Source organism: Erigeron canadensis, chromosome 4 (genome assembly GCF_010389155.1).
Source record: "Erigeron canadensis isolate Cc75 chromosome 4, C_canadensis_v1, whole genome shotgun sequence".
NCBI lineage: Eukaryota > Viridiplantae > Streptophyta > Magnoliopsida > Asterales > Asteraceae > Erigeron > Erigeron canadensis.
In genome coordinates, this window is record NC_057764.1 from 24,700,519 (window position 1) to 24,726,501 (window position 25,983).

Below are 25,983 nucleotides of genomic sequence, written 5' to 3' on the forward strand. Positions count from 1 at the left end.
ACCAATTCTAATTTTTTAAAACCCCTAATCCTTTTTCAAAGATTATACACATTTTTTACACATAAAAAACCACAAACTCTTTTTTGATTCTTCTTTCATTTTAAAACTCCTGTAACCTTTTTAACATTAGGTAATTTTATTTTAATTATTAATGATATTTTATGTTTTAGTTAAATTGTTTATTTTAATTAAAAATATAAGAATAAAAATAAAGTTATGTGAGACATAAAACCATAGATGCCACTAAGCTATTATGAACAGACATGAAATTCACTGTGTGACATGATATTATTGATGGATGATGAGGCGTAGACATGAAATCATGTCATTCCTAAGTACTTTAAATTATAAGTACTGTACATATATAGATGTATTGTTATGTTATTATTTATTATCTATATTACTTTATAAAAAGTATAGCCTCATGTTAAAAAAAATAAAGAAAAATGAGACACGTGAATTGACTAAACTATTCTTAATAAATTAAGTCATTATCATCCTTAAATATCAAATTACACCATTAGTACTTATATTATAAAATATCCCTACTACCCTTTAAATCAAACGATTTTACATTAATCGCATACATCATTTGACGTCACCACCACCACCCGTTGCCGCCATCATACCGTCATGTTGCGCGAGTACCGTGGTATTAAATTTACATATTTTTGGAGGGGTTTGGAAATAGGTTTGGTATAACCTTGAATACTTTTGGTAATTATTATGTAAAGTTAATATATAGATTGATGTTGATTAGATTTTTAATATACAAAACCTCTTGGTTTTCTCTCGGCCGAAACTTTACACAACAAAAGAAACTCAAAGATTTTGGTCTAGCTGATAAAAATAAAAAAAGGGAAGAAACTAATAATCCTTTTGGTTCTTACTCCTTTTCGAACAAGTAAAGAAAAACAAAAGCAAAGTGTTTGGGAGTTGGTGATCCAAGATCGAGCAATCTACCCGTGATTTTGAGTTTGTTTTTAATTCAATTCACAAGTAAAGGTAATCAAAGTTATGTATTATTTATGTTAGTTAATTGTACGCTATACATTCTTACTATTCCATTGTATTACTCATGATTATTCATTAAATAGTGTAGCTAATTAATAGTTATGTAAATAAACGTTAAATTGGATCTAAAAACGCAATGTTTTCATGTTCGTTTACTTTAGATTATATCAACGATTTGGGCGACTTTTGGGTTAAAAGTCAACAAACAAAGGTCTAGAAATTGATAGAAGAAAAGTCCTAGGTTGTGTCTTGTTTAATTGTTTTAAATGATCGTTAGATTTGGTTATCAAGATAACTTGTTTAATTGAAGTCCATGATATACACATGGATGTTTTTTCATGGTTATAGGTTTGTTAATAATTTTACATGTAATTCTGATAATAATTTACATGTAAATTATATTTTTTATTCGCTGACGGTTCATAAAAGAATTATTTGTAATAAATTGATTATAAAGAATTAGGAACTGAAATTTTGTACTGTAGTTGCACAACCCACTAGGCTACAACATTGTAGTTCACTACTAATTAAGGTCGGGGAAGACTGCTTAGTCTAATTTGTATTTAGAATAAGTTTTTATGAGTTACGTGATAATGTGATATATATATATATATACACACACTTTTACGAGACTTATGTAAAATGCAATCGAGTTAATTGACGTATATGGTCCGATTTGCCTTAGATTTATTGCCCCAAGTTGGTCTTTATTCCGGTTGTCATTGGCTTGTATTTTAATTTAATTATATTTGATTGATTTATTATAGAAAGAGAAACCAAAGTAAAAAGTTACATTTAAAGTTATATATTAGGAGCAGTTTAAATGTTACGAGAGATAGTGCCCGCACTTTGCGACGGTGAGATGGTGGGGGTGATAGGTCAAGTCATAAAGTATGATAGCCAAATGTATTAGCCGTACTGGCTCTGCTCTTGGATTTAAAAATTCATCGAAAGTATATCGAATGACATCTCTAATGAAAGAGCATGAAATTTTAAGAACACCCGTACAATTTTTATAATTTATCGATATACGGTTTTTGAGATAAAAGATTTTGAATGAATTAGAGAAATAAAATGATTTATGGATGAGAGAGAAAAAATAAGTGGGTGAGATTTGAGGAGAGAGAAAAAAATGAGTGGTTGAGATTTAAGGTTATTATAAGTATATTAGGTAGAGATGTTTAAATTAGTGAATAAAGATAGGGATATTTTGGGTAGTTCAATTCATTTTATTTTTTTTAAAAAGAGGCAAAATGTTAGATAGATATAGCCATCTGAACTTATGATACTCTCATATGTTATACATTTAAGATCTGATTTTTAAAAAAATGAAATCTTGCTTTTAGAATAATGGAAGTGGTTCATCATCGCTACAAAGTTTCACCAAAAGGAGAAGATATTGTTAGCAGCATGCCCGATATTGTGATCGCTAGTATTATGAATCGTTTGCCATTGAAAGAAGCGGTGGCGACTAGTATTTTGTCAACCAGCTGGAGACTTAAGTGGACTTTCTCACCCAACTCATACTTGATCACGCATTCTTTATTAGTTTACAAAGTCGAAAAAGTCACTTTGATAAAACGGATATAAATAGACTTCTCCTTCATCTTAAAGGTGCCATTACAAAGTTGGTTCTGAATAAACCTGATTGGATCGAATTGGATGTTGAGGATATCAACCATAGGGTTATGTTTCTCTCTAGAATACGAGGATTTGAGGAACTCACTTTAACACGTTGCCATAAAACACCGGCTAAATTTCCTAGCCATCTTTTCTCTTGTCTAGACTTGAAACGTTTGAGGCTTGATGACTGTGTCTTGTCTCCTCCGCCTTATTTTCATGGATTTCCAAAGCTATTGACCTTAGACTTGCATGATGTAAGCATTCGAGACCACAAATATGAGGAATTAATTGCGCTTTCTCCCTTGCTTGAAAACCTCGAAATTAGGAACAGCAACCTTATAGGGGAAGTGAAATTGGTTGAGATTGCAAAACTTAAAAATCTCAAGATGATACTTATGCCATTGTGTATGCTTGACAACATGACCAAGATCAGACTTTCAACTGTCCTCCAGCATTTGTCCTGTCTTCCAAAACTTCAGGAGCTTTGTTTAGAGTTTAAAAACTACGAGGTAAGGCTAAATTGGGTCTTTAAACTTCACCTACACGATATTGAGACTAGGATTATTGAATAATTTCACCAAGTTAAAGCGGTTTTCTATGTATCATTGTAGTTCTTGCCAGAAGATTTTTCTCAAAATCGGGTCTCTGCCACCTTTCCATTCCTCAAGGAGCTTTGTTTATACAATGTGGATTTTAGTCGTGTTTCCATGTTTTCATGTGCCTTTGGGATGCTTTTTGTCAGCCCAAATTTGCAGTACCTTTATATCACAGTAAGTCAGTAGTTATTGATAATACTGCCCTTCTTAAAAGTCTCATATATATATATATATAATGAATGAATACTATTTTATTATGTAGGCTATGTACAAGAATGTTGTCCCCATACCTGCCATATTTCCTCCAGACGTAGACTGCAGCACAATGGGGCAGCTGCAGCTTCGGAATGTGGATTTAGATTCTGTAAAAGGTTTGGAAAATGAAGTATGGTTGATTAAGTATATACTGGCTTGTTCCCCCATGCTAAAGAGCATCAAAATTCTACTCGACGAGACCATAGAGAGTAATGAAAAGGAGAAGTATAAGCTCGCTAGCAAGTTGTTGAAGCTCCATCGAGCCTCCCCAATAGCCGAAGTTATCTTCTTGGACTAATTTTACATTTCCTGTTTTTCCCATCTACTATCTTAGTAAAAACTCTGTTTCGATACAGTGTTACTATGATACTATTATTTGGAAAAACCTTTTGTTTTTAAATTGTCAAAAGGAGAAACGAAGATGCCAGTAATGTAATGTAATGTAATTACTAACTCGCTGTTAAAAAAAAAAGGAAAATGCTAAAGGAAGCCCTTAGGGCTTCACTTTACGTGCTTAAAAGGTTGTACATTTTCATATTAAATGTCGGCCCTGAATTTTATGGTAAGTGTACAACTAATTAATGCACCTTAACGAAAGCCCTTAGGGCTTTGTTTAGCAATACCCAAAAAAAAAATTACAAAGATCTCCAAATTCTTTACCGGGCAGGTATCTCAATGATATGCCTTACTAATCAGTAGTTCATTTGGTTGTTAGTCCAGAAAAGGAATTAAGGAGTTCACTCTCATTAATACATTAGTACACCACTTAGATTGCCTACCCATCATATCTCTTGTCTAGAGTTGAAACTCTAAAAAAGTCGTTTTTGTCCTCCCCCAAGTTTTCGCGGTCTTCCAAATCTGTCAAGCAGTCGAGCGTAGAATAGGAGCATATGAGATATGAAAGCGCCAGCATTGGGGACTTAATTTATCTACTGCTTTCTTTTACTTAAAGTTCTGAAATTTTGTGATTATGGTCCTGTCAACAAAATGAAAGCACTTGAGATTGCGAAGTTTAGAAACCACTTAACTTGGATTTTTACCACTGCAAGGTAAGGCTGCTAAGTCTGTGAAACTGAAAAATATTTGAAAAATTATATTCATTGATCTCGAATAGTCAAATGTAAAAAATTACAAAAAAATGTATTTAATTATACAATTTTATAACTAGGCTACCACTGCAAGATGATAAGTGACAATTATATTCGAGTTCTATCTAAGTATATACTCGTATATAGTATATACATATCTCTACACCCCCTGCAAGGTGATAAGTGACAATTTTAAAGCCCAAACTTAAGGTATCAAAAGTTTTTCACTGCTCCCATGAAGTTAAACTGAGTTTATCTCTGTTCTTGACCCATAAGAAACTAATGACTTTGACCTGGTCCAGCAAGTGTTCCATAGTGACAGCCTTGTGGTTGAATACTTTCTCCTTTCTTAAGCGCCAAATAACCCAAACCGCTGAGAGAATATATGCGTGAATTAGCTTCCCCCGTTTTGCTTAAATAGCCTCACTATACAAATACCAGTCACACAAACTACCCTACAATACAACTATACAGATACCTAGCCTTACATAATAACCTTGGTTTAGTAATGTGTATTGTGTAGCCCCTAGATGTGTAGCTGAGCTGGTTAAAGGTGGAACAAATTGACATCTTTTGCAGCTCAACTTCCAAGGAAGAAAGAATTGTTGAAACCATTTCACTGTTCTCCAAATGTCTTGATCTTCATACTCCAAGCTACATTCAAACTTATTGGAATCGAGCTGCGCAATATCATGAAGACCATACTTGGAGTTTCTCTTGAATTCACATCGTCAATTTCTGAATTTAAAGTTTCTAATAAGTAATTCATCTCTAGCAGGCATTAAGTCCTTTTCGAGATTTCATTATCATGTAAATTAAAAGTATAGTATCCTTAATTTTGGAGAGCGGCCTTCAACAACTCAGCCGTATCTCTTTCTTTCTGAATGGCTTCTTTTGACAAAGTTTAACTCATGAATTCTGCATTAGGATAAAGTTCTCGTTTGAAAGATTTTCCAACATTTGGTTTTGTAGATGCAAATCATTTGCATTTCGGGAGATAATATGCATTTGGCCATGAATGTCTTCAAACAAAACAGACCTCTATTTGTTCGAAAGTTGCAACTGCTCTGCTAATTTGTGTAATTTTTGTTTGTTCTTTGTATATGAGCACTTGACTTAACTAATGTCTCCTCGAAGTTTCCAAATACACGTCCAACTGTAAGTTTGCGGAGCACAATTCCCGAAGCTCTTCTTTGTTTTTCTCCTACAAACCCTCAAAAAGATTTCTTCAGGTCGTCGATCTGAAAGTACATCACCACCTGAGAGATGTTTGGAAGGCGGTTGTGAAGTGCAGGTAAAAGCGTCTTTAATCATGGTCTGATTGGTCTCAAACATGGACAAAACTTGGAAAGAAAGCATGTCACGATCCTTTTGAAGTTGACCCATTGCAGTCGAGTGATTCATTCAAACGAGCCCGTCTGACTGCTGGGTCAGAAGTTGTGGACCGCTTTTCAAGCAGCTCGTTATTAACCGAACTCATGTCGTTCATTTCCTTTTGTATTGACTTGGTTTCAGCTTTGCAAGCAGAAATAATCTAAACACATGTCAAATGCTCGTTTCTGAGGTCCTGAAACTCCCCCAGAATCCTTTTTTGATTTTCTTCAAGCTCTTGCACAAGTACTTCATAGTAACACTCCATCTGATCCATTTTTTTTTCTTTAACAGATTCAGCTTTTGTTATTTCCAATTCATCATAGTAACCCTCCCTTTATTACCAACAAAATGTTTGGTAATAAATCTATATAAAATCTATATATCAAAAACATGATATTGAAGGTTTATAAGCAGTCCATAACTACTTCCACTTATTTTTGGAACAGCAGCAGAAGTATATATATATATATATATATCCACGATCACTAGCAAGATACCAGTGATCAAAAGTACAAGATACAATTACAATAATCTCGAATTTTCAATATGAAAGAAAAACAATCTAGATACTACCCGAAACTTTTACTGCTAAGATTGCAAAAAGGTTAGAAAAAAACTTGTATCGTGACACAAGAAAAAACCTCATCAAACGAAGGCCGACACCGGTTTTCACTTGGTGATGTTTTTGATGCAATCCCAAACAAAAATATAAGAATCAGATTAAAAATACTTGATTAATTCAGACACAGATGTAATATAAAGACAAGTCTACCCCAACAAAACCATAAATCGGATGATAAAAGAAACATACTTCATGAAATACTAACTACTCTTCTTTCATCAGATTACAATAAAAAGTAAGGTGTTCTAGGGCCAAATGAGGATCCATCATCATATCATATCATCCTTCTACAATCAACATATTCATCAAACAAGTCTTTGTTTCCGCCTCTCCCGAAGTTGCTCCATCTTCTTCCGATATTCTTTATCCTTCATCTCTATTAAACTTTCTGTGTCACCCCTAAGTACGTACGTTTTTAGTTTTCCATCATCATCAGATTCATTAAACTTTTTGTCTATAAAAATTTCTTCATTATAAGAAGATGGATACACGGCCGGACCCTCAAATGAATGTATAGGTTGCTTAAAACTTCGAGGAACAGAAAATAATAAAAGATAAAATTCTACATATGGTAAAATTGGAAAGGAAAGAAAAGAAAAATTGGTTACATAAATAAAAATATAACATTACACTAAAAATAAAGAGAAATGCTATAATCACAAACTAATTACAAACATGGTTTTACAAATTGACATGGCTTATGAAGTAGACTAATATGTTAAAATTTATTTTCTCTTTCTTTTTTCTTCCTTTGTTTTTATTGGTAGAGAATGAATTTGTAAAAATATGTTTGTAATTAGTTTGTCACTCTAGATTCATAACATGAAAAATTGAGTACCAACTTACATGCATGATGTATCAATCAACTTTTTTTTTTTTTTTGGTTTCCGTATGCTATGTTCTTGAGTTCCTTATTAAAAGAAAAGAAAAGAAAAGAAAAGAAGTGATGAGATAAGATTAAAAAACATTGAAACCTTTCAAATCATCCCAAAAGTGGAAGGAAGATTTAAAGAACAAAATCAACTAGATTATCACTCCAATTCGTATCATTTCATTTCTCTTTCATACTTGGAAAAAACTCAAAAACACAAATTGTTTTAAGATCATTTGGATTCCTTTCTGTTCATCTCTTAAAAAAACTCAAGAACATAACATAAATGTGGAGTTAACTTTACAATACCAAGGACAACGCCCCCAGCTCCTGACGACCCACAAATTTTTAATGTAGATATATATCATACTAGCTAATCAACCCGGATTCAATCCGGACGATGTTTTTAATATAAATAAAAGATAAAAATATATTTAATAACACTTTGAACATAACAATCGTTTGCAAGATTCAAAACACCGATACATATTGTATATTTGAAATTTTTGAGTACTTGAATTAATACACATATAAAAGTGATTTTTCGAAAAAACGGAGAGTCGACAATGTTAAGATGCAATGTGCAATTACTAATAAAAGAACCATATTTGCAAATTACAATGATGCGAGTAAAAATACGCAACTAAAAATACTACATAAAAATTGAATGGTAAAATTAGAAAGGAAAGAAAAGAAAAGAAATGTAAAAGAAAATTGTTAAATGAAAAAAAAATACCTTTTGTAATATGACATCATCTTTATTAAAAAATAAGATGTATAGACAATTTCTAGTTTGACACATCAATTTTTTTCTAAAAATACATTTTAAAAACAATCCTCAAATACATTTTAAAAATACATTGTTGAGTGAGGGATTTGCCGACCAGACTTGGTCACTGACGTATGTCTCCAGCGGATAATCAGCGAGTCCAGTCAGCGGATGGTATCGTTCCGAACTGTTAGTCAAGGCGGGAAGATTTCAAGTTAAAAGAAGACAAGAAGTCACATGGTGGTTCCTCAAACTGTATTTTACTACCATGTATGGCAAAGGTACAGTTGGGACAAAAGGAAGAGTTTTCTTTTTCATACCTGATATGGTAATGAAGACAAAGGCTCTTGGATTCAAGTACATGGAGCCAATAAGGTCTCGACAACCACCATCATATCACTATCATTGTAAGGCTGTGTAGCACTAATTTCTCCTCTATATAAAGCAACACAGCCGCATCAAAAACACTTTGTGTTTGTCATCATAAAGTGTGTGTCACTCAATTCTCTTGTATAATTGTTTAAGTTTTCTAGTAGGTCTAAAACTTAGCAATCAATTGTAAGTCATGTATTTTCTTGTAAGACAAGTTGTAATATCGACCGTGTATTCAGTGTTTAATCAATGATACATATGATTAGACTTGCATAGATTTGCGTAATTGAATTTTACTCTTGTTCTTGTTCTTTACTTTATATTGTCTAGTTTAATTTAATACAAGTCTTGCAAATTGAGGACCGTAAAAAACAATCCTCTTTTATTTATAATAGAGATAGATATTTATGTATATTTTCATGCTTTTGGTTCATTAAACCCTGCATGTCTAATTTATTGGATCCGCCTTCTGAAGTTGGGTAATGGGCTTTTAAACCTCGGTCTTCCCAAACTTGAGGTTATGGGCATAAATGAAGCCCTTTGCTGATGGCTGCAAACTCACGTTTGTTTTCTAGGCATGTCATGTTTGCTTCTTTTCTAGGTGTCATGTTTCTTTGCTAGGTTGTCATGTATGTCATGAAACTAGGCTAACCAGCCACATGAATTGAAACTGTTTTTGCTGTATATAAAAAGATATGCAGATGCTAAGAACGGTTTAAATATGCTAAGAATCATCAAAATTAAAACAAAAACATGTCCTCGTCATATCCCGGGTTTCAGTAGCTCGCCACTTAACATATATATTAATATGTGTATGGCAGTAGGGGTACGGAGATGCAGATGAGAGCGATTGTGAGAACATGATCCGAGTTTGAAAGACTCGGTTCTTAACATAAATGCACCCAAACTATTATTTTTTTTGCTAAGCTTGATGACACTCATGACACCAGCATTGGCAGTACACAACCGAACCAACTGGGCAGGTTGCGCAGAGCGCATAATGGGTGGATCAAGCAAAAGAGAAAAAACTTATATAATCAGGCAAAAGAAAAAGACTTTGTCCGGGTTGTTAAGAATCTACATTCCATGTCCACAAGATCAAACTCACAAGATTGAACAAGAAAATATGATTCGGTTATAACCAACATTTCCGTTGTTACATTGAAAGAGACACCCATAAAACTGAATACAAAATATATTTATAGATTACATATGACGGTTATTTCTGAACCATTGTGTTGCTTCAAACCATCGTAAACCTTTGCCATGAGAGGGCTTGCAACTGCACTTCTGAACCATCACGATGGTTGTGTATCTTCACATCGATCAGCCTTTTCTTTTAGAGCCTAAATAACACGTTTGGTCCCTAGACTCTAACAAGTAACAACTAATACAATTGTAGCCTAAACACATCTTTAAACTAATTCCATATAAGTTCCTAAACTTTTGACCCCAAAACTTATACAATTATATCCAACACGGGTTGACTGGGCAACAAAGTCTTTTTCTATACAAAAAAAAAAAATGACAAATATACGCATTAGACAAAATCAAGCAGAGACAAAAATCAATAATGATCGATCTAATCTATTGAGAAAGCAATTCTAAAAGGTTGTAACCATTTATAGACTGGGAATCTGTTAGACAACAAAACTCAATGAAAGTACCACAAACAACATCAACTATCAAGCAAGTGAGCAACCCCAAAAGACATTCGGAATCATCATACCCACAAGACCAAGCCTGTTAAAAATAAACACCAGAACAAAATAGTTAAAACAGAGTTTCAAGTTATTCAAGAAACAAACAAGCATCCTGTTGAATCCCTCTTATCCACACTCCTGATCATGCCCACAGCAACAGTCTGCTGCATGTCCCTCACAACAAACCGACCCAATGGAGGATACTCAGAGAAAGTCTCAACCACCATCAGCTTTATTGGAACCATCTTCACCATTCCAGCATCACCATTTTTCAAGAACTTGGGTAGTGGCTCAAACTCCTCAAAAGTATACTGGTTAATCTTAGTCAACAGTTCATCAAATCTACAAGCAATGCGAGAAGTATGGCAGTGGATCATTGGTGTATACCCTTTTTTAATTTTACTCGGGTGGTTCAGGACAATGACATGAGAAGTAAAACTAGCAGCACCCTTTGCAGGGTCCTCGTTAGAGTTTGAAGCAACATACCCACGCTTAAGATCGTTCATGGTAACATTCTTAACATGGAAAGCAACATCGTCTCCTGGCAATGCCTCAGCCAATGCTTTGTGGTGCATTTCCACTGATTGGACTTCGGTTCTCAAACCAATTGGGCCAAAAGTGACCGTCATACCTGGCTTGAGAACACCAGTTACAACACGTCCCACTGGCACGATTCCAATCCCACCAATCTTGTAGACATCACGAAGTGGAAGGCGGAGAGGCCTGTCAGATGGTCTTTTTGGCTCATTGATCTGGTTAATCGCTTCAAGTAGAGTTGGACCCGTGTACCAGTCTAGGTTAGGTGACCTCTCAGTCATGTTCTCACCCTCAAAACCAGAAATTGGGACAAATGGGACTTTATTGGGGTTGAATCCGACTGTCCTAAAGAAGGAAGACAATTCTTTGACAATTTTGTCAAACCTGGTTTGTGAGTATTTGGGTTCAGTAGCATCCATCTGCAAAACAACAAATAACAAAGATATGATTTACATTACAGAAATAAGCTGCAAGCCTGCAACTCTATTCAATTGCATAAAAGAAAAAACGAAGTACCTTGTTACAGCAGCAAATCATTTGCTTGACACCAAGTGTGAATGCAAGCAAAGTGTGATCACGAGTCTGTCCCGACCTATTTGATGCCCGGAGCGAGATAGCTAGAAATTGCATATATACCAAAAAAATTTATGCAAACAACATTGGGGTTTATAACATCATCAAGCTAGTGACTCATTTATACATCAATCCTTATAAACTATATAAAATGTTATTAACTTAAGAATTTTCTTTTTAAGTCAGAAGATCAAATATTATAATTAAAATTACATTTAAGTCTTTTTAATATTGAAAGAAAATCTATATTTTTAAAAGATACAGTATTATACTTCAATGTTTAAGCATTATTAGGTACTAAATAAAAGTAAACAGAAATTTCTACTAGAACACTACGATCAAATTGTTCGACGAAGAAAGGATTTAAAATAAAAATACAATTTTAGAGGTAACCATTTATCAAGTTCCAATTAATACTTCGATTAGGAACTCACCACAAGTCCTCAAAACATTCATCATGTATTCATACCCACCATTATTTTTCATATTTACATATTATACCCTCTCCTCCTTTGTATTCAAGTTAAAACAAAATACATTTTAAAAGGATAAGAGTATATAAAACGTTTATAATAGTTTAGGGGCTAAAATGAAAATTATTATAAAATATCTATAAGTCAAAGTAATTCATCTTCTACCTCTCTACACCTGCAAACGGATTAAAAGCTAAACAACAACAAAATCCATTTACTCGATCAGTTCTGCCTGATTTCATTCTCATTCGAAAAGACATTAAAGTATTAATGTTAAAAAGGTTGGTTACAAGTTAGGGGTGGCTTGGAAACTACCAGCCCCTCATTCTCTCCACCGGTCACCTGCAACTTCAGGCGAAAACTTGATCGTTGGGGGGGGGGGGGGGGGGGGGGGTTGAGCACTCGCTAGTCCCCCATTGGCTCCGCCTCTGGTTTACTTGATGGCTATACATCAGAAAGCTTTCAAAGTATGTAATTTTTTCTTAAGATTAGAAATTAGATAATTGGAAAAATTGGTTGAGATATACTGTTGGTTGGTTATGTCAACAAGATTAGGAGATGTGGGTTAAAAAAATTAAAATTCAAATGTTATAAAAAAATTAATTGAAAGTATGAGTTGAATGCTGTGGTATGGGTTCCATTATCGTTGCCTTTATATTTTTAGATTTAACATTCTCCGCGTCGATCTTATTTTTATATTTAATTTTATTATGACTTGATCACACATGGGGTCAATGAGCAGATGCAGGATACTTGTTTTTTGGAAGGATGAGTCGTTTCAAAAACCTTCTTTTTTTTGTAAGTTGTGTAACGTTCCTTGGGGCTTATATGAAATTGAATTAAAAACACTACGGATTGAAAACCGATGCCTCAACCTTAGTAGGTAAGGTTTATTTCATGTCTCATCAAGTAATTGGAGCAAGTTTTTTCACACTTTTTGCAATCTTCACAATTAAAGTCTCAAAAGGTATCTAAGAATTCACTACTTTCATACATGTTTCTTTTCTTAGATAATGTAATTGTAACTGTATCTTTATTTTGACATCAAGTAATTTGGTTATGTTGGAATATATAACTAAATATCATTAAACACGAGTACACAACGGAAGCAAATAAAACCATGTAATCAAATAATTAACCTTGAAATAGAATTAAGGAATACCTCTTAATGTAGATGATAAAGTAAAGAAACTTTAAAAAGGATTTGAAGTAAATCCCTCTACGATTGCACACTAGACACCTCTTATATCGTATGCTAGTACCCTGATCACAAAGCGAACAACCCTTTGTTTAAACCCTTTCCTAGCCTAGAACCGAAAATCCAAAACCCTTTGGAGAGGGGTTTCGGCCGAATAGAAAGAGGGAGAGAAGGAGGAGATTTTCTTGTGTAAATTGAATGAAAAACCCTTGAATTAAGCCCTCTATATATATGGAATAATTAGGGTTTAATTAGCTTGGAAAACAAGTTAAATCAAGGCTTAAAAAGCCCTTGATAGAACCCCCCCCCCCCCCCCCCCCCAAAATAGGAAAATTAGGGTCCAACACTAATTTCCTATTTTCACATTTAATCTTCATTCTAATTAATTTAAATACAATTAACCTTTTAACTTATTTAAATTAATTATTTCGTGATCAAACTAATTAATATGTTGCTTTAATATATTAATTAATAATATAGAGTTACCGTATCTTTTTGTGTGACCCCGTAGGCTTAAATCATTTCCGAACATACGTTCATTTTACGTGATCATATACTAACGGCTCCCACTTGAGCTCGTAATAAATGAAGGTAATAACATTGGTTAGCGTCTAGCAACACGTCAATGCTTCCAGAAATATTTAAGTATAGTTTCTTAAAGTATATTTAAATGGTTGAGATATTTATTATCCCTTTGTTCAGATACCGTGTTAAATATGTATATGGATCAATGTCATTTCATGATTTAACGATTATGTTTCTCATTTCATCACTACTTAAGATTACCAAACATAATCGAGACACATCTGGATTCATTTGGACATGGCCATGTAAACATCTTAAATAGTCCCAATGAGGGGCCTAGTAGTATCATTCTGCAACTATCAGTTGGAGAAACAAATCTTGTATTGACTACACGTGTCAGTCATCTTACTTCACTACGCTTTCTGAAAATAGCCCTTTATGTACTCTCTTATTCAGGAGAGTTAGAACTATATCAAGTAAGTGCAATCCATACGTGCTAACCTGTTTATATCTCAAGTCAAAGGATCAATAAAGTAACCATTTACGAATTTCACTTAATGACGTCGATCCATAAAGTGATAAATTCGTTAGTGGGGTAGTCCGATATGCATCATATGGTTACCATGTGACTTTGGTGGGACCAGCCATTATATATTCAAATAACCAATCGCTCAGATTTGTCTTAGTTTAGTTATATTCCCATATAATTAATCGAAAATTGACAATTTAGAATATTTAATAAAATATTCAAGGATTAAACATGCAAATATAGGATACAATTAATATTAAATGAAATCAAACATATCAAGTACTCTATTTCATTATGAAAAATATAAATTGTTTAACATCCCTTATCCAAATACTGAAACAACATATTTACATGAAATAACTAGCTAATTTAAGTCCTAAATTGTTTATTATGATTAACCCTAAATCGATCCCCTGATTATTGTATGTTACGAATCAACCAGCCATTTGAACATTTGTTATAAATTTTATAATTTAATTTATTTTTGCTTTTAGAAACATGGAAGTGCTTCATCGCTGCAAAGCATCCAAAGAAGTAGAGGATGTTATTAGCAGCATGCCGGAGGATGTGATCGCTAATATAATGGATCGTTTGCCGTTGAAAGACGCGGTGGCGACTAGTATTTTGTCACCAAGTTGGAGATCTAAGTGGACTCTTCTCACCCAACTCGTACTTGATCCACACTTCTTTTTTAATTTTCTTAACCGAAAATTTCCCTTTGATAAAAATTATATAACTAGACTTATCCTTCATCTTCAAGGTGCAGTTACGAATTTTGACCTCTTCATAAGCAATTGGATCAAAATAGATGATGAAGATATACATGATTGGGTTATGCTCCTATCTAAAATGCGTGGGTTTAAGGAACTTACTTTATGGAACACCCGAACACCGATTCAGTTGCCTACCCCTATTTTCTCTTGTCTAGAGTTGAAGCATTTGAAGCTTTGTGAGTGTGTTTTGTCTCCTTCGACTTATTTCCGTGGTTTTCCAAAGCTATTGACCTTAGAATTGGTTCATGTAGGATTTCAAGACCACAAATATGGGGAATTAATTGCTCAATGTCCCTTGCTTCAGACTCTAAAAATTTCGAATAGGCATCTTAGAGGGGAATTGAAAGTGGTTGAGATTGTAAAACTCGAAAATGTGAAGGTGTTATGTTTGTCCTTATGTTTACTTGACAATATGGCCATGGTCAGACTTTCCACCGTCTTCCAGCATATGTCTCTTGTTCCAAAACTTCAAAAGCTTGATTTGGATTTTGAAAACTGCAAGGTGAGGCTAATTTGGGTCTTTGAATTTCAGTTTACACAATATTGAGACGAGGAGGATTAATGGATCTTTTATTATACTAAAGCACAGTTGCTCTAATAAATTATCGACCAATCACAGCTCTCGATTTTTTAAAGTTGACCATTGTTTTTAATTTTGACTTTAATTTACACTTTTTTGTTTTCCATCACAAATTTATACGTTTTACCCGATAATTTTAATATATTAAACAAATAATAAATTTTAATATATATCTAATAAAATAATAGTTAATATTTATCCAATAAAATAATTTCTATATATATCCAATTGAATAATAACTAATATATATCCAATAATATGTTCTATCATATAAACATAAAATTAATTAATTAATTTGATGTAAATATATTAACATTTTAAGACTACTTCGATGAATATATTTGAAAAAAATATTTTAATATAAAACTCAAAGTGTTGATATATCGATCAATTTTTATTCAAAATAGTATATTACGTTCTAAATTATAATAAAAACATCTAATATTGATAACATCGTAAGCCCCGTGTATTAGACACGAGCCTAAAACAGTTGAACTAATGACTTATTGACCAATCACATTGCTCAATTTCGTCAAATTGATTCTCGCTTATATCATCATAATCCTAATAATCATTATTAATTTTTGTAGCAAAAGTCTCACTAATTTACACTTTTTTGTTTTCCATCAATAATTTATATTTTTTAGCCCTAAATACCTATACTTTTTATAATATAATTTATACTTTTTATAATATTTAGTCCCATCAACTTGAGAATATTTTTTATAATATTTCATCATTTAATTAGTTTGTTTATTGACCAACCACAACTCTCGATTTTTCTCTACTTTTTAAAAGTATGTTTAATATAACTTTATGAGTATAACTGGTTTAAAAAAAAACTATAATATAGAAAATATTGTAACATTTGCCTTGTGGAATGACTATGACAAACAAATCCATCAATATGTCTCATGTAATTATTGTATTACAACTTGCAAAGTATAACACTTAGAATCATATATATCTTCAAAATTGTAAACTTTTATAACTTCAATTGTTAAATGTATGAAGATTTGATATTAATAATATTGTAAGTCCCGTGTCCAGTGTTTGACACGGGTCTGGACACGGGTCTAAAATCTAGTTATTAACTATGCTCACTAGTTAAAGTAATGTTTTTTTTGAATATTTTGTAGTTCTTGGCAGAAGATGTTGCTCATAATCCGGTCTCCATAACCTTTCCCTTCCTCAAGACTCTTACATTATGCCAAATGGATTTTAGTAATGTTTCCATGGTATCATGTGCTTTTGGGATGCTTTTTGGCTGCACAAATTTGCAGAACCTTCAAATCACAGTAAGTTAATATTAATCCATGATACAGCTTGTCTTAAAATCTCTCATACATGTGTACATAAATACTTGTACTGTAGGCTATATACAAGAATGCTGTCCCGATACCTGCCATATTTCCTCAAGAGGTAGACTGCAACACAATGGGGCAGCTGCAGCTTAGGAATGTGAACTTAGCATTGATAAAAGGTTTGGAAAATGAAGTATGTTTGATTAAGTGTATTCTGGCTTGCTCCCCCATCCTAAAGAGCATCAACATTCGACTCAACTGGTTAGTAGAGAGCAACGTTAACGAGAAGTATAAGATTGCTAGCACGTTGCTCAAATTCCATCGAGCCTCTCCAGTAGCCGAAGTTATCTTCTAGTCTGTTGTCTATTTATGAACTAATTCTACATTTCCTGTTTTCCCAATCTACTTGCTATCTCAGTAAAACACTGAAATTAAAACTCTGTTTTGATTTATGACAGTATTAGTTTTTGGAAACACCTTATATTATTAAATAAATTGTCAAAAGGGGAAATGAATTGAAGATGGTTGAGACCTCACATCTGATTTCAGGTAAAAAGGCTAGTGTATGATAACATATTTCTTTAGCTGTTACTGGGTTGAATTAGTGTAATGTTGATATGAGGTGATTTTTGGTTTTCATAACTTGAACAGCATAGAAATTAGTTTGGACGCCACATACACTAATATGAGTTTTAATTTTGATAGTGTAATGAAGACTTAAGAGCTACTCCGTATTCTCTGTCTATCTGTAGTAGTAAAAGTGTTGTGCGTCAAAGCTGATCCATCGATCCTCGAAGTTAAACTTGAGAAGTTTTAGGATTGTGAACCTTATAATTTAACTCCCGATCGAATTTACTAAAATTTTGCCTAATTTTCGGCTTTAGAAACACAATAATATTAATACCCTAGAATTCAAAAAAACACATTTTATAAAAATCTGGTTTTGATGTTTTACAGGTAATGTATAGATTGACTAGTTATTTATTTATTTATTGAAAGGGACTGATTTATTTATTTTTAGTTTCGCACTAGATAGATGATTTGATTAAAATTATTTGGCTCAGCTTTACAAACATACATTTCATGGTTTGTTTTAAAATTGTGAATTATATGGGAAAAAATAAAGAAGGTTGCGAATTATTGTGATTGACAACCTTTTTTTTTCAAACTAGAGTGGTGCCCGCGTGTTGCAGCGATGACAATCTATAGTGCGTCAGATGTCATAACGGTTTATAGCGTTCAAGTTTCTTTCATAATATACGTCAATGCAACATCTAACCGTGTCTATCATTCTAAAAATAAGTCGCGGGTTAGGTGCAAGAAATAACGAAATAATGAAGTGCAAAACTAACCATGAAAAATAACAAATTACAATTGTATGAAACATACAATTGTAAGGGAGGAGGCCAGGACAATTAAAAAATTTAATAGTTAAAGATTAAAATTTAATACAAATATAAAAAAAGACATAATTGGTTAGTAATTTCGTGAGTTATTAAAAAGTAATTATTGTTTAAACATTTCGTGATATAATTTATGACAATTAAAATGTTTTTTCTTATCCGTAGCAATAATTTTAGAGCTGAATGGAGTATTTAGCATGATAGGGTTTCTAGGTAATTGTGGAGTTTTTTTAAGGGTAGTTTTAGAATTTTAGAGATAAGTTATGTGAAGGTAGTATAAATTAGAAGGGTATATTGGACAATTTAAAGGTAGAGAGTTGAATGGAGAAAGGATAGTTTGTTTATATATGGAGTATAGATATAGAAGAGTAGCTAGATTAAGAGTATAATTAACATAGTATAAATTATGGAATTACATTAAAAGCATCTATGACGATAACATTAAGGTTCAATTGTGATTTTTTTCTTTTTGAAAAAGGAAAAAAGAGAGAAAAGGAAGTATAACTAATGGTTACGTGGGAAACAAAAAAGATATATGTGCTTCAAGTTCTTAATCGTAACAAGGCCTTGGCTGTGACTTTACAATTAAGTTATCAAAATGTTACTGTATTTTAGTAAAGGGCTGGGAACACGTGTTATGCATTTTGTTAAAAAATGATAAAATCATTAACTATTTAAAGATGGGCTATTCTATATTACTATATCTATAAAGTAGTGTAAATACAAACAATCTAACTTTATTATCGTTTATTTAAGGGTTTAGTGCGTCGGAATGCAACAAACTATGTCCAAAAGGTTATAGTGTGTACGAACTAATGTTTTTATTTATTTTATGTATAAACTTAATAAAAAAGTTTATATCATGCAACTTTTTATGACCGACTAATAAAAACTTTACACGTGGCCTGTTCAAAAAAAAAAAAAAATTTACACGTGGCAGCTCATACGGACTGCCACGTATACACATTGCATGATTTGAACATTTTTACTAAGTTTATGCATACAATAGAAAAAAAGTTAGTTCGTGCGTGCTATAACCTTTTGGACATAGTTTGTTGCACTCCGGCGCACTAATCCCTTTATTTAAATACGAGATATGAGACCCGTGTCCAGTGTTATCAATATTAGATTTTCATACATTTAAGTCATAAAAGTTTATAATTTTGAAAATATACGGTTTCAAGTGTTATACTTTGCAAGTTGTAGTACCATAATCATAGGTTCGTCACTGTCATTATTAGCTGAGCCATATTGATGGAATTGTTTGTCGTAGTCATTCCACAAGGTACATGCTATAATAATTTTTCTATCATAAAACTTTTTAAACCAATTTTATTTATAATGTGATATTATTATGAAAGATAATTAAACATTAATACACAAAGTTAATATATAAAAAAGGAAAAATTATGTACCTTTTTTATTGAGAGATTATGTTGAAGTTTTTTTAATTAATTAAATGATTGTAAATTTTAAAAATTTCTCAAGTTGATGGCTAAAAGTAAATATAATTTATATATTTAGGGTTAAAAAGTGTAAATTATTGATGGAATTTAAACAAAAAAGTGTAAATTAATGAGACTTTTTCTAACAAAATAATATAAATATTAATATAATATTATATTTGGATAATGATTATTAGGATTTTTAATTTATAGTTTATCTACATGATGACATAAGCGAGAGTCAATTTGATGAAATTGAACGATTTGATTGATTAATAAGTTATTAGTTCAACTGTCTTATAATATATATTAAGATTAAGATAAGATATGGATGTTGCTAATAATTTACGAGTATAGTGCCCGCGCGTTGCAGCGGCTAGAAAGTGATGACAATATAAAAGGGAGGCGGTAGAGAAGGAGGGCAGCGGCGGAAGAGGGTGATAGGTAGTCGATGAGAGTGTGTAATGATTAGAGAGAATGGGGGAAAGAATGGTAGATAAGGGTATTATGTTTAAGTAGAGATATTTTGGGAAGAAAAAAATGTTGAATTTAAGAAATTCAATAGTCTTTATAAGGGAATATAGATAAAAGTTCAAAGGATGTCAATAATTCATTAATTCATCGTATATATATGCATGAAAAAGTGTTTTTTATATATAAAAGACTCATACTTTAAATTTATAAAAAATAAATATACTTGTAACTTTAATTTTTATATATGCACATAGTAACTCTATGGATACAACGCTAAGACCTTCAAACCTATGGACCTAAAGATGCCCAAAAATAAAATAAGACAATTGATATTTGATAATAACGAAGATGAAGAAAAAGATGGTATAGTTTATATGTCAATTGATTAAACACACATATTTAGATATGCACATTTTTTGTTTCAGTTTTTTAGATTAAGTTATCTTTGTGATATATGTAACGATGATCCATTAATATATAGACGTTGGTTTTCAGTTTCATGGTATATAAATATAAGTGGAAGTGGAAGTGGAAGTGGATTTGTATAGTTTGTTTTAAGAGCTAAGTAAAATAAAAGCATAATTAGATCAACTATAGTTGTTGTAATCTAAATTAATGCAAAAAGAAAATTTACGTGGGCTCCTGAACCACTGCTTGCTTTTACCCATAGACCATAGTTGAAGCACTGCTTTTACCCATTAGTTGTACTTGAGATTTTGAGTAGACAATGACCTTCGGTCTAAGTCTCACATGGAAAAATTGGAATTTTTTTTTTCATGTTGGTTAAAAAATTTTCCTTGACATAATTATGGTGGGTATCTCATATTCTCATGTACGTGTATTAAAATATGTCAGTGATTCTAATTGACGGTTAAAATAAAAAGAAAAAGTTGTTACTTGAGTTATATATATGGAACCAAGCTATTCGTTATCGGTTTACAATTGTACAAGGGGAAGGTGGATATAAGATTGTCTCGGACTTCTCACAGCTTAATATTTTTATAAAAACATGAGACCCAAACTACTTGATTTAAGGAAAATTTCATATATATCCTATTTTAAAGACATAATTACATATATGTTTTAGGTGTAAGTTTTTAATGCATAAATAAAATGTTTTTAAATCATGCTTTGGACATATATGTAATTATATCTTTGAAATAGGACATATATGAAAATCTCCCATTGATTTATTTTACTATTAACTTTAAAATACGGAGTATAACTTTTTAATGCTTTATAAACTTAACGCGTGACAACTATATATTCACTTTTACTTTTTATCACTACAAATAATATTGTATTTGTCCACATTTTTAGTTAGTGTGAACAAGTTAAAAAATTTGTCACGCTTTTATGTGTGTAAAAATATGTAGAACTAAAGGTGTGTAGAAATTCCTTCACACTAAAAAGTGTGTAAAATTGAAAGTTCACACTTTTTAGTGTGAATTTTCATAAATATTTTGTAACACTCCATTTGTTCACGCTAACTAAAAATGTAGCGTGAACAAATGAGGTGCATGTTTTAAAATAATTATGAAAGTCCACACTAAAAAGTGTGAACTTTTAATTCTACACACTTTTTAGTGTGGAGAAATTTTTACACACTTTAAGTTTTATATATTTGTACACACATAAAAGCGTGACAAAATTTTTAATTTGTTCAGGCTAACTAAAAGTATGAACAAATGCAACATTATTTATAGTGTATGAATAATAATCCCTCAGCATTTATGAAATAAAAAAAGCGAGAATAAACTAAAATGAGAAGTAGATCCGATGTCACTTAGCAAATTCGAATAGAACAGTATAGAAGTTGTTGCAAGATGTAGTTTACTTTATTAGATCCGATTTTTTTGTTCTGAATTTATGTGAATAAAAGGGTAAAAAAAAACAATAAAAAAAAATAGCAAAATGTAAAGATAATATATAACATCGTCAAGGTTGCCTAGTAATGAGGAGATCGACCGGATGTCCACACAAAAGTTCGATTCGAATCTTATAGATAATCTCTTAGAGCTAGGTCGTCAGGAAAAAATAAAATTCGGAAATGACCATAGAAATATTCATGATAAACTGTGTATATTTAAGTTGAAAGACATATATTTCTGAATATAATTACCAAAACAAACCCCATCGGTTTATCCATTTACAATTAATTTACAATCCTCACATGACCATAAAGGGGTGCGATACGATGGTTTCACTTTAAAAAGGAAGAAACTTTGTAATCAAACAATTGCATCCCAACAAGCTTCATTGACACTTCACTCTCGCATTCAATTGCATGCATACCTTTTTCACCCACACAATGACAGGCTAGTGAATTATTTTACTTTTACCTCACTCAACTTTCAAGTACTTTAATCTATAGCATAAAATTTAATTTAAATAAATATCAAACTTAAGTCTTTGTTTTGATAGTTTGAAAATATATAGACTCATATAATAACTTTTTTTTAAATGTTTAGGTCAGCCGTATGTATTCACGCCGTAACGATAGGGCAACCTTGACTATTTGAAACCTGTTTGAGATTGGCAATTTTGTATTACGAGTTAGCCAATCATGTCTGTTTCATGTTGTTTTCATTTTGTTGTCATACATATCTATCTTATCCTATAATAATTTAGTTAATTTTGTTACAATATACGAGTATTAATTAATAAAAGTAGTTGTTAATAGCCCAGCAACAATAATGCTGTTTTTGAGAGTTTGAAATTAGTTTGATCCATGTTATATCTATACTATATTATAAAAAGTAATAATCATTTTTATTTTTAGTAATGTTGAAAATATATAATATCTATACCCCTTAAAATACCTTCACATACACTACCTCCTTAACATTAATAATTAAATTACACTATCAAACTTTTATGTTTTAAAATACGTCCATTAACCCTTTACATCAATTATATACACAACTCAACGTTGCTCCATCACCAACCGTCGCCCAACCATCACACCGTCGCGGCCACGACTACCGTCGCATCGCGCGGGTACTGTGCTAGTTCTAAAGAAACAGACTATAGGTTTTCCTCTATTAGGTCTTTCGACGGAATATTAGAAGAGTTTCCTCCTACTCGGTTATGATAACATAGTTTAGATTTTTGATTATAATATTCGATATAAAAATATATGTTTTTATATATAAAAAAAAATTAAACACTAAATTTTGGGTTTTCTATTCAAAAATCAAAATTTCCTTGTGAAAGAATTACATAATTACATACCATGCATAATGCATTAACATGGATGGACCCTATACGACTTTCTTTTACTAATAAAACGTACGACATCTACGTACAACGATATATAGTTGATAAAAGTCTCATAAAGAGTTAGATTGTTAAATGGTTTATGAACCAACTTACATAGTGAGAAGATGTTCAGAATAACATAACGGAGCCAGGATTTTCAATTTGCAGTTGCCTAACAGTTTCTATATATAATCTTAACAAATATAAAGTTAAACTACAAAATTAAATTAAATGATTCTGAAGTTGCCAATTATCTTTAAACTAAATAAATACATGAAAAGTACTAGAAAAATAGATTTTTATAGTAATTATGGGTTTGCCATAACTCATAACCACATGCTTGGTTACCACATAATTCCGCCACTGGACATGATTATGGTCCAAGATTATGAACCTCGATCTTCGTAATATACGGTCTATTATATCATTAAAACTTTATAAAATTTATGCATATTGAATGTGGGTTTGATATAATCATATACTCGATATGTTTATAAAAAATGGCATGTCTAGTCATTGAAAATGCTCTTACAACCCCGTCCAACCGAGAGTGAAATAGATTCGTCTAGTCGTTATATGTTAACTTTGTTTGTCATATATGACTCGTCAGCATATATTGACCATAGAAAACTGAACACACACCAATCATTTAGTTAAAAATTAATATCTAGTGAAGTTGAAATTAAGTTTCCAAGCAATATCCTACATGAGTTTTTTTGTTTGTTTATGCTCGTTTCAACTAAACACATTGATTGATGACATACACACAAGCAATATTCCAAGTTTTTTTTAGCATTTGTGAATTATATTAGGTCTATTATATATTTATATCACCAAATTTTAGTGTATAAATATTTATTTGTAACTGCTTTAATTTGTGTTGCTACTTTCTTTACTCTTGTATCTAGCGACTCGTTGGTTTCTTTTATATCAACAAAAATATTAAATGTTAAAAAAAAAAAAATAGATATATATATAATTAAAGTTAAAAAAATATTACAAATACAGAAATACCATGAGCAGTATCGTACTTTTATATGAAGTCAACGCCATCCGTGACTTAGTCAAAGGTAAAAAGAAACGGTTAATAAATCAACGGTTGGGATCAGACCTTCCAAAATCAGCAAGTTTGCGTGATCGATTTGCACAAAACGACTTCGTATAAGCCAATTTCGGCACCACCGGAATTCTTACGTCACTGTTTCCGTCAACCGCCGGCCTTCCTTTCCATAACCGATTAGGATTGGCTCTAACCAACGGACTCAAACAAAAAATCATCTCAGAAACACTCTTATTATTATTGCCACGTCGGATCGTTTTCATCGGTGTTTGCTTACACGAATTGTAAGTGTCTGTATCAATAGATTCATATTCACTTGACACGTCATCATCGACGTCATCATCCTCCTCGTCATCATCGGATAATCTCACCGGTGACATACCTCTGTTCCGTACACACCGCTGCCGATTATGATGATTATGATTATTCCTTATCCTTGTAGTCGCCGATGAAGACGAAGAAGAAGACGGCGTCGGAATATTCGAATTTGTGTTGTTATTAGATCTGAATAGATTCTGAAACGTCGCGAATTTGACTAATTTTTTATTGTTCCGACGCGACGTGGTGGTTCCGATACAACCGGTGGTGGAAATAGCTATCTGTGGCGAATTATAGAACCGTTGGTTGTCGGAAGATGGACGTGGAACATGTGAAACTGAAGTCGTCACGTCGGATTTACGACGTGGTGTTACATGTGGTGAAAGTGACGTAGGCGGACGAGCTGATGACGATTTCGTGGCGGCTTCAGCTTCTTCTTGAGCTGCGATTAGTTTTAATAATCGGTCTCGGAGACAAGAAGCGCACACGCCGTTTATGCTTGTGAGATCGGTGGTGTGCTTCTTGCACCTCATTTCAATCTATCTATATATCAATTCTAAGTTTTTAAGTTTGTATGTATAATATATATATATATATATATATATATATGTATTATGTGTATATGTACGTGTGTGCGTGTATATATGATATAGGTGTGTGTATGATGTAATATTTTGGTGGTGTGGGGGGTGACGGTGGTTGAGGTTGGCCGAGTGAGTGATTGAGTGGAGAATGAGGTAATACAAAGTTACTAAATTTTAGAATTTAGAATGTTTGCAAGTAATGGTATAAAAATAGAGGGAATGTTACATTTCAAACCTTAGTTGTTGAGTTATATGTCATATTATTGCTAGTACTTTATTGATTTGTATATTTTGTGGCTGGAAGTTTTTTTTCAAAATTATCATATCCTGAAAGACTTGGATGATTCGAATATATATTGGGGATTTCATGAATATTATACCTTCGTATTGAACATTATAAGCGATTCGTGTTGAGTAAATTTAGGTTATAACTCGTTAACAATAGGATCGTTTTTGAAGGCATGCAAGTGGTGCAATCGCATAGATTCACGTTCCAAGGTCGTCAAGTATAGTAATGATAGCCGACATTGTTTATTATCTAAGAGATTAAGACTTCACTCAAGATTTCAGTTTTGTGTCTTTGTATACATTCCATTAGCCTTTTGTAATGTGACTACATATTGTGTTGTTTTTATTATTTTTCTCAAAAATAGTGAATT

General features: G+C 32.2%; 4 protein-coding genes across 4 annotated transcripts; 2 read left to right on the forward strand and 2 right to left on the reverse strand.

Annotated features, from left to right (window-relative positions):
* The first annotated feature begins 2,364 nt into the window (after positions 1 to 2,364).
* Positions 2,365 to 3,786, forward strand: LOC122597218 (F-box/FBD/LRR-repeat protein At1g13570-like). The gene is made up of 4 exons (XM_043769841.1): positions 2,365 to 2,488; positions 2,629 to 3,146; positions 3,249 to 3,407; positions 3,496 to 3,786. The coding sequence occupies exons 1-4, from the start codon at positions 2,365 to 2,367 to the stop codon at positions 3,784 to 3,786; spliced, it is 1,092 nt and encodes a 363-aa protein (XP_043625776.1).
* Positions 3,787 to 10,256: 6,470 nt separating this feature from the next.
* LOC122596341 (elongation factor 1-alpha-like) lies at positions 10,257 to 11,518 on the reverse strand. Its single transcript, XM_043768904.1, has 2 exons — positions 11,341 to 11,518; positions 10,257 to 11,243 (listed from the first exon to the last, which is right to left on the reverse strand). Exons 1-2 carry the CDS (start codon positions 11,452 to 11,454, stop codon positions 10,380 to 10,382), a joined length of 978 nt encoding a protein of 325 aa, XP_043624839.1. The 5' UTR covers positions 11,455 to 11,518; the 3' UTR covers positions 10,257 to 10,379.
* Positions 11,519 to 14,620: 3,102 nt separating this feature from the next.
* Positions 14,621 to 17,134, forward strand: LOC122597219 (F-box/FBD/LRR-repeat protein At1g13570-like). The gene is made up of 3 exons (XM_043769842.1): positions 14,621 to 15,397; positions 16,615 to 16,773; positions 16,850 to 17,134. The coding sequence occupies exons 1-3, from the start codon at positions 14,621 to 14,623 to the stop codon at positions 17,132 to 17,134; spliced, it is 1,221 nt and encodes a 406-aa protein (XP_043625777.1).
* Positions 17,135 to 24,324: 7,190 nt separating this feature from the next.
* On the reverse strand, positions 24,325 to 25,326 carry LOC122598294 (lateral signaling target protein 2 homolog). The gene has a single exon (XM_043770888.1). It carries the CDS (start codon positions 25,271 to 25,273, stop codon positions 24,455 to 24,457), a length of 819 nt encoding a protein of 272 aa, XP_043626823.1. The 5' UTR covers positions 25,274 to 25,326; the 3' UTR covers positions 24,325 to 24,454.
* Positions 25,327 to 25,983: the final 657 nt, after the last annotated feature.